Genomic DNA, 10,766 nt, shown 5'->3' with positions numbered 1-10,766 from the left:
TATTGATTGAGCAAAGAGAGTAATGAGAACACAAGCAGATCTGCTCTCTTAGACTCGTCAGGTTTTCATCCACGGACATTCTACAGCAAAAGCGTTTCTATTGTGTAAAATCAAGATTCCGGTTATATTTAACGTAAACCAGTTCCCTCACCAGCCTTAGGCAGAAATAACCCACAACTTTTCACATTAACATGACCTCCAATGTTAATGCACTAACACTGGAGACTCCTACCAACATTATATAAAAACATCTCCTTCTGCAAAACATCACCATATCAACAATTACAATAGACACAATTTTTAAATATTTAAAGCAATCTCTAAGTTAGTTCTTACTATAGAAAAGCTAAAAAAAAGTGTAAATCTTTTCAAATATAAATATAGTGTAGATTTGCAATTTTAAGTATTTATTGAGTTCATCAGCTCCTATAGAGTGTGTAGAAATTAGTACATTTTCTCTTTCTCTCTGCACAGAGAGCAATTTTTCTGTGGTAATTACACACATGCTACCGATATAGTGGTTTGAAATTAAGTTGAAAAATGATGGAGTGTTCTTTTAATATAGAAACCACACACACACACATACACGTACGCACGCATGCACACACACACGGGTGAAGAATTAATGGGCAGTTCGACAGTTAGCAGACGTTGTAATTATGTCTCTTACTCACTCGCTCGGCAAACACGGAGGGGAAGGAACTCGGCTTCCAGTAAACACTACTTCAGTAGCTGATCTGGCAGATATATGGGCTTAAGTCATAGTTTGAAGAAAATAATTACGGATTACCAATAAAACTGGCATCTAACGAAGCAAAGGAATTAAATAACACCAGACAGTTAAAACAGGGGTTCGTAATATTGATGCATTGTTAAAAATGTTTGAATCCTGAAAGTAAGAGGGAGAGAGAGAGAGAGATAGATAGAGAGCTCACCTATACAATTATTTTGACCCGCTGTAGGAGGCTTTGAGGTGGAGACTTGAGCAGCTGACGCACGTCTCGTGTATCAAAGGCTCCCTCAGCGAAAGTTTGTGGATGTGAGACACTGAAATTCACTTGACATCAAACATACATGTACATGGATGGAGTGAGAGGTGAGAGATGAGAGGGTGGGGGTAGTGGTGGGGTGGTTAGAAAATCAGAATGCCTCCAAGGAGGATTTTTAAGCTCTGACTTCAATTTCAGGTCCTTTGTGTGGGCCCGAGTGAAGCGACGATGTCAGAGCTGGTGATAGGGTTGCACCCTGCAGGGCCATGAGGTCATGCTGAGTGAGTGAGCACGTTCTGATCAGTGCATTTTGTTTACTCCCGATTTGCCACATGACCGCCGGGGACTCCGGGACATACCAAGAGTATACGTAGCCATATCTCCTGGATTAGCACATCAGTGGAAAGAAATGTCCAAGCATTAGTTGTCTAGGGAATAATTTGGAGGATATTCAGATAAGTGGCAGGAACATTTTCCACAAAAATTGTAACAGGGTCTGCAGAATATCTGGCTAAACGTATCAGCTGATTTCTACTAAGGCGTTTTCACAGGCAAAGTGTTAGGAAGCTGTTTGGCCACCTTAAACCTCCAGAACAGCTCTGGAAAGGTCCCGCAGAGATGAAAGCTTTACGTACAGTATTAAAATATTTCTTTGGCTTTGGGTTTTGGGTCAGAACACACCAAGGTTGTGTTCTGGTCATGTAAGAAATGATTATTGATTAAAGTCTCAAAACAATCTGAAATCCACCGATAGGACGACGGCATTGGAGGACACCAACTCACGTTTCCTGACACGGAGAAACACATTATCACACAGATTTGTTTTTTGGATCTTGTGCAGCATTACAAGTAATAATCTTAAAAGATTGGTGAAATCACACGCTGGTGTTCATTTGGATCGAGATGTGTTGAGTGTGAAGGCTGTAGCGTTTCAACCTCATAATTATTTAGTGAATCATTCAGTGAGGCCCTGTGCCCTGTGGAGATGAGGGTCAATGATGACGTGCAGTGATACTTCCCTCAAAGCAAAGGCGGTTACAATGAATGAAATAATTAAATGTCCCACGGCATAACAGAGCCACTGGTTTTTCCTTTAATTTGTCAACTTCCTGTCTGTCTGGATGTGTATGTACAGCATAGGAAAGGAGTCTATGGCTGGTTAATAGCTCTACCTTTCGAACACGGTCTACATAGAACATGAAAAGGAAAACCTTTTGTTATAAGGAATTTTTATGGGTTCCCCCAGAGGTACAAACTGAAGAACACTTTGAGAGTGTAACTACATGTGATCTATAATTCTTTATTCACAGAGCGTGACCAAAACCACACCCTTTCAGGCAAGAATTATATAATTTGCCAACTTATAGCCTGGAGGTCTAGTGGAGAATGTCTAACGTGCTCGTGAAATCCCGGAACGTACTGCAATACACAATAAAATGTTAAGTTTAGAACCCTAAGGGCTCTTTAGTTTAGTCCATTTGGGGGAATTAATGACAGTTTACATTTAATCATTTGGGAAAAGCTTTTATCCAGATTGGCATGCAAACTTTGGAAATCCTAAGTAAGAATTTAGGATCCTAAATAAGGAAAATTGCACAAGTAACAGCAATAACTGGTAGCCACGGTAAAGCCAAGTGTTTTCCTAGGTGTGCAAGGCAAAGTATTTAGAAGGTTGCTAAAAGAACAGGAATACGGTTCAGATCATCTGAGCATTAGATGAAGACCACCACCATCATTTCACCACCAGAGAGCTTGCGTTTAGACATCATAGAAAGACAGGACCGGAAGAAGCTATAAAGGTTCTGTGTAAAACCCTCCGAGAACAGCTTTCCCTTTCAGTAAGACTAACCAGTGAAGCCTATTTTTGTAACTAGAAATCTTTACAAATTAAGAGAATGAACAGGTTTTATATTATTTGTTATATATTTTATATTTTTTTTATGTTTACAAGGTTCATGTGAAAGCTTAAATGATGTGCTTCAGCTAAAAGAAAACATTTTAAAGGGAACTACTTTTGGAAAAGAAAAATGTTGCACCATCTCGATTTTACGATAATGCAAACTAATGGCACAAATAACGTCACCGATATTTAGAAATCACTACAAATCATAATAACTGTAATTTAGACCTAAGGACCATAAATACTTTAATGTATTTTAAAACATCTTGGGTTATGCTGCTTCAGGGTATCAGCAATATGCAATAGAGCAAAACCATTCAGAGCTTTAAACATCATCAGTAGGACATTGTAATCTACTGGGAATGTAGTGATAGTGACTAGCTAATGTTCACTTCAAATAAAATAAATCATTTAATGCAGACCTCAGGCTGAGTCTAATTTTAGAAACCAGGCACTATGGATGCACAGATGGAATTTATGATGATGAACCCATAGCTGATTACCTCTGAAAGGGGTGTGGATGGCTTTATGAGGGAAAGCGGGAGCTTGTTTAGCGCACCAACTGAAATAAACAATAAGTCAAAAACATCTCAGACACATTTCATTGGCAAAGTCAACAACCCTGTTAATAAGAGTGCAGTTGAGTTTGAGCCTGTCATAAGAGCAAACATGTTAAAACATAGGCAACATTTTTTTCCAAGCTTTTTTTTTTTGTTATGCGTTATGTCAGGCAGAAAAAGAAGGCAATTAAAATAAATTCGTTTCTGGCATGCTTGTTTCAGTGCAGCAGTACCAAGACCATGTTTAGGCAGATGCCCAGTGCTTAGTTGAGCATTTCAGTTGCGTTACAATTCTTCTGTCAGCTACTGCAAAATTGCAACACACGTGTAATCAAATCAAGATGGACAGGAGCCAATTGGCTGACTCAGTTCTCAGGTATCAAAGCTATCAAAGCAGTGATGATGTGCCAAATTAATACAAGCTTGCTGGAAAAAAGATGAGAATAAAAGCACTTTTATGAGATGACTTCAAACATATGTCTGTGGGCAAACCTGTGCACTTATATCAACATTCGAGACAATGATGTGTGTAGAGCAGCTACGTGGTCCTTTATGGGCTTTGTTACTTTTGCTCAGTTCATTGCAATTCAAACCTAATGTGTTTTATATCTAGCAAGAATTACTAAAGTTAAGATCGTACAGTAAACATTGTGTATCTAAATCCTAAACAGGGTGTGTTAGTACAGCTTGTACACTATTCCAACTATGCTATCCCTCAAAGCAATACTCTTTGCCCATCTGCTGCATTTATCACCACTTCCACCCCTAAAAGACTTCAGCTTGATTCTGATGCATGTTTTTCACCCTGTACCTTTCTCAGGTCCCTTGCCCTGGGGCAGCAGTACTCGTCTCTGGGCTCCCAGCCCATCCTGTGTGGCTCCATCCCTGGTCTAGTGCCCAAACAGCTGCGCTTCTGCCGCAACTACATTGAGATCATGCCCAGTGTTGCCGAAGGGGTCAAACTGGGCATCCAGGAATGCCAGCACCAGTTTCGAGGTCGCAGATGGAACTGCACAACCATAAAGGACAACCTAGCCATCTTTGGGCCTGTGCTAGACAAAGGTACAAGCTATTAAGACCGTTAACCTGTGTCAAAAGGAATTGAGTGGGTATCCCAAATATTTATGGATTAAGATTGATTGCTCAGTTACAAAGGGCTGCTAGCCATTTACCCTAATATGAGGTGAATAAAGTGTATTGGTAGCAGGAAAATCTCTTTGCAGGTCTCCAGAACAGCCCCAAACCATCAAGCTTTTTAGTTTTATACTTTTCAGGCTTGTAAGTATAGTCTGAATACATCAGTCATCAAAATATACAATGTTCACAAGCTTTTAAATATACAGCTTCCTTGATTTAAATTTAGATCTAGCTTTAATTACAGAACTTGTTTAGGTTCTACAGGTATCTGTCAGTCTTCCAAAAATAGCACATTGCAAAAAGGGTGAAAAACATTTGTTTGTTCTTTAAACATGAAACAAAACAAAAAGGAGAAACCAACAGGGAAGCTAAAAAAAAACCCTGCACCGTGCTGAGAGAAGGCGAGCAAGTCCCGAGCTGTGGTGGCCTGTCCTGGAGGTTGAAGAGGTGCAGCCCTCTGATCAGGAGCAGTGTGTTAGCTTATGTGTCAGGAGGGAGCCGGTCAGTGAGTGCGCGAGTGAATAAGAGAAAAAGAGAGAGGAGGCCAAATGAGATTACAAGCAATAGAAAAGGGCTGGGGGGTTCCGTTCAACCCCTACTGTGCATGAAGGCCGGTATGAGCCATCTCAGTGTGCCTCTTACAGCCCGGCTCCCACGAATGGCCCATTCACACGCCCTTTTGACTGTGTCATGAAAACGGCCTGAAAGGGAATCTCCCATCCTTCCCCATCATGGAGGGAGCAAAGTAGGAAGGGGTGCGTGATGGGCAGAGGGAGGCCTGGGGGAGAGGTCAGAGAGGCCTGAAGACAGGGAGGATACTAATAAGGTAGTGGTGTTGAGAACATTAGAGATTGCTGTTTGTTAATTGAGGATTGATTTTAGAAGTGGGACGAGAAGGAAAAGGAATTAAGAGGGCGAGAAGGAAAAGGTGGTTGGTATGTGTATGTGGCTGTAGAGGTGGAAGGGTGGGGGTTGCTCCTGTTGGGAATGCCAGGCCGGCTCTGGGCAGAGCTAAGCTGAGCTGTGGGGGTGCGGGTTGCTGGGTCCTTTTGTGTGGGTAATACAGTGTGACACCACAGAGACAAAGGAGGATTCATGGGCTCAGCAGGTAGCGGGAGCAGCTCTGCGTTTGGCTCGGGGCCACGGCTCCTGGGGCCATCGGCTCACAGCGCTCTGTTGTAGTCGACCCAGCTGGGCCTGCCAGAACCGACTTAGCCTCAATCAGGCCTCCCACTCTGAGAGGTGTGTGCCCAAACACACACCATCAGGAGAAATGAGCAATGTGTGTTTACACTCATTAAAACAATAGAACATAAAACAAAATATGTGCATATTCAGCAAATCTACTAGGAAATTAATACAACCACAAAGACAGAATCATGCTGAAAATTAGAACATGGTTTGAGCAATATCCTGTTAAGAAATGCATAGATTTGCAAACGAATTTTCACAAAATGAATCACCTGTGATAGCTGAGTAGACTAGGAATAGCCTTTGCGTGACTGCATAATGGATGGCATCATGTTAAAGTCACCTGATTCTGATGATTCATGCTTCCTTTCTAGCCAAAAAGTGATCACGTCCCTAACCTTTTGACACTTACGTAACACTGTAGTTGCTGTAAATATCTTATGCAATAATGCAGGTAGTCATCAAAGAATGCAAAAGCGATTTGTGAAAGATATGGTGTGCTAAAGAAGCTCAAGTAAAATTTGTGAATTCCTAAAAAAGATATTTGCTTCTGAAAATATTTAGGTGGAAACATGGCTAACAATTCTGAGTGCCTGCAACAGTTTCTGGGTTTCTGAAAAGGTCTTGGAGTTCCTTAAAATGCACCTGTGTTTATGGTAATGTTCATGTGGTGGAAATGGACAAAACTCCTTAGTGCCTAAAGAGGTTCTTAAAAGGTGTCCGCAGAAGCATGCCTTATGTGGGCTCAAGGTGTCCTTATGGCTAAACCGCATTTAAGTCTGTCTACAATATGACAAGCCAGAGATCTTGTAGTGCTAGAAACTTCAATGTTCTCAGGATGTGTATGCATGTGTCTGTACATGTCGGACCTATAGGAATGAGTGGTGTGATGGGTGGGAAAGCTGGCTGTGATAGTAATCAGGCAGTAGCAGGGACCTTTCACTTGACCGTTGAGAAGACCTGCGTTGTAGGTTCAATGGCCCCTTAGGGGCAGAGTCCAGATTAAAAGTGAGAGAGCCACGGTAAGTGTGCTGCGATTGTGAAACAATGGTGTCCGGTTACGTAATAATCTGTTGCATTCAAACATGGAGTAAATCCATCTCTCAGCACATGCCTTCGCAGAGCAACGTAAAAAGACCCATCGCTGGTTTTCACCCCACATGGCCTCAGGGGCTTGATCTGGAAAGCTGGAGCACCTTTAAGATGACACAGTGTCACTGAAACCCGAGGTAGAATTAGGCACAAACGACATGTGCAACAATTGAGAGTGTCATGTCAAAGATGTGCCTGTCCTTATAGTGAATTGATATTTCGGAGCACATCACAGAAAAATGATCTGTGCCCTTAAGACACTGTCTGACGTGATGCTTTCAGTAGGATTGCAAATGGAAAATCAGGACCCTCAGGATACAGCGCTGTTTCTTGGATCACTTTAAAAGCTAGCACCAATCATCACACTTTGGCATCTGTTTTTCAAAGAGTCTTAAAAGTATCTTTACTTATGCAGTGTTCTCTCTTTTTCTTGTTTATCTTTTTATATATTTCCATAGCCACTAGAGAGTCTGCATTTGTTCATGCGATTGCCTCAGCTGGTGTGGCATTTGCAGTGACACGGTCTTGTGCAGAAGGAACCTCCACCATGTGCGGCTGTGACTCACACCACAAAGGGCCACCAGGTGAGGGCTGGAAATGGGGTGGCTGTAGCGAGGATGCCGAATTTGGAGTGCTTGTATCCCGTGAGTTTGCAGATGCCAGAGAAAACCGTCCAGATGCTCGTTCCGCCATGAACCGGCACAACAACGAAGCTGGTCGAATGGTAAGATCTGAATCATACAGTAGGTCCTCCTACCATACAGGCCCATCAATGCAAAGGAACCACCTTAGAACAAACATAGAGTAGATATCATTTGGTTTATCCTATGAACTTTTAAGCAAGGTCAAATACATTTCTTTAAGGAAGGTTAAAAACAATTTGGCTGACAATAAGTGGTTCCTGAAGATGTAAAGTACAAAGGGAATTAAGTGACTAAGACAATGAACAAAGCGCTTCTTATTATGTTCGTGGGTGGGACTCAGCCACAGCTCAAGGTGTTAAATGCATGACAGATCAACTGTCAAGAATTGCCTGATCTCTTTTCGGAGTGCCTTTTAGCCCCAAAAGAAGCATTTATATGTGAAATTACTGGGTAATTACCTCCCTGATCCTTTCATACCTCGCATGTCTCGCATCCATGCCGAATTCCGTGACAGAGGTGTAAACGCAGTTAGTGGTTTGAGGGCGGTGGGAGGGAGGAGAGAAAGACAGCGGCAGGGCTCAGGATTTTCACCCGTCAGCTCGCTGCTGGAGTCGATTAGCACTGAGGCTGCTGTGGGGCAATTGGCAAGACCACACCACAACACAGCGACCCTTTGATCTGCGCTCGACAGGAGCAGCAAGGGACCACAGGGGCAGGCAGCAAGACAGGCAACCCTGTCAGGACCCCAGGCCACCCCACCTGCCTCTCACACGCCATTGTTCCTGAGTGGGCCACGGGAGATGCCGCAGGCCTGACGAGTTCAGGACATGATGTCAGAGGCCTTGGCTGGGCCCCGGGGGGCCCGCAAACACCTGCCTTCCGCCACAGCTGGGGAATTCTGCTGCTAAATATAGCCAGGAAATTAAAGCAAACAAACCAAAACAAAGGAGTGCCAATGGCATGCTCGCATGAGCAGGACCTCTTATAAGAATTATCTAACTGCCTGCCTCTGATCTCAGCAGCTGCATAACACCTGTAGCCAAGGCCTGGCACTAAGCAATTGGCAGAGGTATTACAGGAAACCAATATAGGGGCATCATCCTATGCACAAACCTAGATTTTAACTATTACAGGCTATATTTAATAAGCGTTTGAAAGCCATGACAAACATTTTGTGCCCCCGTTTGAATTTTGAGGAACAGACGATGCTAACAGGCCCCAGGTACCTTATTGCCTAACATCTAAGCCTTCCATAAGCAGAGAAAACATGGCTGTTGCTGCCTTCATGCACTTTTTTACATGGTTCTATGACCCATTTGCCAAGTCATAATTACAGAGTGGTTGCATTCGAGTTCAACACTAATATTATCTGGTCAGCTAAATTGATTAATCAATGGCTATTAAAATGTTATATTTATAAAAATGAATTACTTACCACTGGCCACTGAGCGTTCTTTCCTAGGATGAAAGGGTAAATGTTTTTAATGACTTTTCTAAGGTTCAATCATTAACAAGGCATATTTCAGATTTTTTTAAACTTACTAAGCATTCTGTAATATCTTTCAGATTCCGAATGTCTACTGTATTTTTTTTTTTTGCCACAATGTTCCGACTTTTATAGGACAGGACAATTCCATACATGTATAGACTTCCTAGGAAAAAATTAGCCTCCGACATGAAAACTGGTGTAAAAAATTACAGATTTTTAACTGTGTTCATTAAATAAATACTTGTACAGCTTGTAGGATTGGAGTATGTTTTCAAGATAATTTCAATAGCAAGGCAATGACTATCGCGAGAGGAGCAGACAGGAGATGCCAGTAACAAGAGTAAACCTTCATTTCTTTAAAAAATAAAAGAAAAATAAAACGGTTAGTGCGAGCTGTTATCGGGAAGTGATCAACCATGAGGTGGTCTGGTGTAGTGAAGTCAATGTTAAACACCTGGAAGTTGATTATATTCCTGCTATAGCATGTCCTGAAGTGCTTTATTTCACTTTTACAGCAACAATATGCTAATAATGTATTTAACAAGGATTAAACCACTATAACCTTTGTCTGTTACATTTACTGATGTGGAACGTCCATACAACAAGACCCTGTTATTAAAAAAAATAAATAAATAAACCACCATATCATCAAATACATACATTTATAATTCCATTTTTGTGGAGAATCCTATAGCCATACTATAGCCAGGCTCTCATGTGATCCTTTTCTCCTCCAGACCATCCTGGAGAACATGCACCTGCGCTGTAAGTGCCATGGCCTGTCCGGAAGCTGCGAGGTGAAGACATGCTGGTGGGCACAGCCCGACTTCCGTTTGCTGGGCGACTATCTGAAGGACAAGTATGACAGCGCATCGGAGATGGTGGTGGAAAAACACCGGGAGTCCCGGGGCTGGGTGGAGACACTCCGAGCCAGGTACGCCTTCTTCAAGCACCCCACTGAGAGAGACCTGGTCTACTATGAGGGCTCACCCAACTTCTGTGAGCCGAACCCGGAAACGGGCTCATTCGGCACACGTGACCGAACCTGCAACGTGTCGTCTCACGGCATCGAAGGCTGCGATCTCCTCTGCTGCGGCCGTGGCCACAACACGCGGACTGAAAAGCGCAAAGAAAAGTGTCACTGTATCTTCCACTGGTGCTGCTACGTCAGCTGCCAGGAGTGCGTACGAGTCTACGACGTACACACGTGCAAATAAGGAGCGTGAAAAGTGCAGGGGTGGCAAGGAAAGATCAGAAGACTGAAAGAGATAGGACTAAGTAGCCTATGCGTGTATACACAAACACACACAAACACACATACACATACAAACACACACTTACTCACAAGATTGTATTGAATACAAAACATACACTATGGGTAGTGGCACTTCAGTACCATGAACTTTTAATATTCTTTAATAACAATCGAGCCTGTTTTCTGGGAGAATTAGCTACCATGTGATTACCACCATCATTCCTGATGCATTCCTTTTTTTTTTTCTAAATATTTTATTTATTTCAGCTTTGGTGTGTGAAACGAGTGTAGCACGTTATTACCTGAACCCTCAAAGTCTTCCGGTATCACTTTAGCCCCCCGGTCATCTCTCCTAAAGGCCTGGTGGCTGAAAACATATCTGCCCAACACACTCTCACACTGCGCCGACATGAACACAGCTGGAGGGGGCTGGTGAGAGAAGAAAGGGGTGATGGAGGAAGTGTGCTTACTTAACTACTGATCATTCTGAGCCCGAAGTGCATCCGAAG

General features: G+C 42.7%; 1 protein-coding gene across 1 annotated transcript in view; it reads left to right on the top strand.

The window, feature by feature from the left end:
- The window catches only part of wnt3 (wingless-type MMTV integration site family, member 3), a 27,319-nt gene extending 16,804 nt beyond the window's left edge, over window positions 1-10,515 (top strand). Inside the window, exons 2-4 of the mRNA XM_060889509.1 lie at window positions 4,270-4,511; window positions 7,328-7,593; window positions 9,740-10,515. Of these exons, the coding sequence (XP_060745492.1) occupies window positions 4,270-4,511; window positions 7,328-7,593; window positions 9,740-10,219 (988 nt within the window). The 3' untranslated portion in view covers window positions 10,220-10,515. The remainder of the gene's footprint in view (window positions 1-4,269; window positions 4,512-7,327; window positions 7,594-9,739) is intronic.
- Window positions 10,516-10,766: the final 251 nt, after the last annotated feature.

This window comes from Tachysurus vachellii, chromosome 2, assembly GCF_030014155.1.
Source record: "Tachysurus vachellii isolate PV-2020 chromosome 2, HZAU_Pvac_v1, whole genome shotgun sequence".
In the NCBI taxonomy this organism is placed as follows: Eukaryota; Metazoa; Chordata; class Actinopteri; order Siluriformes; family Bagridae; genus Tachysurus; species Tachysurus vachellii.
The sequence above is the reverse complement of the archived record's forward strand: the minus strand, read 5'-3'. Positions and strand labels throughout refer to the sequence as shown.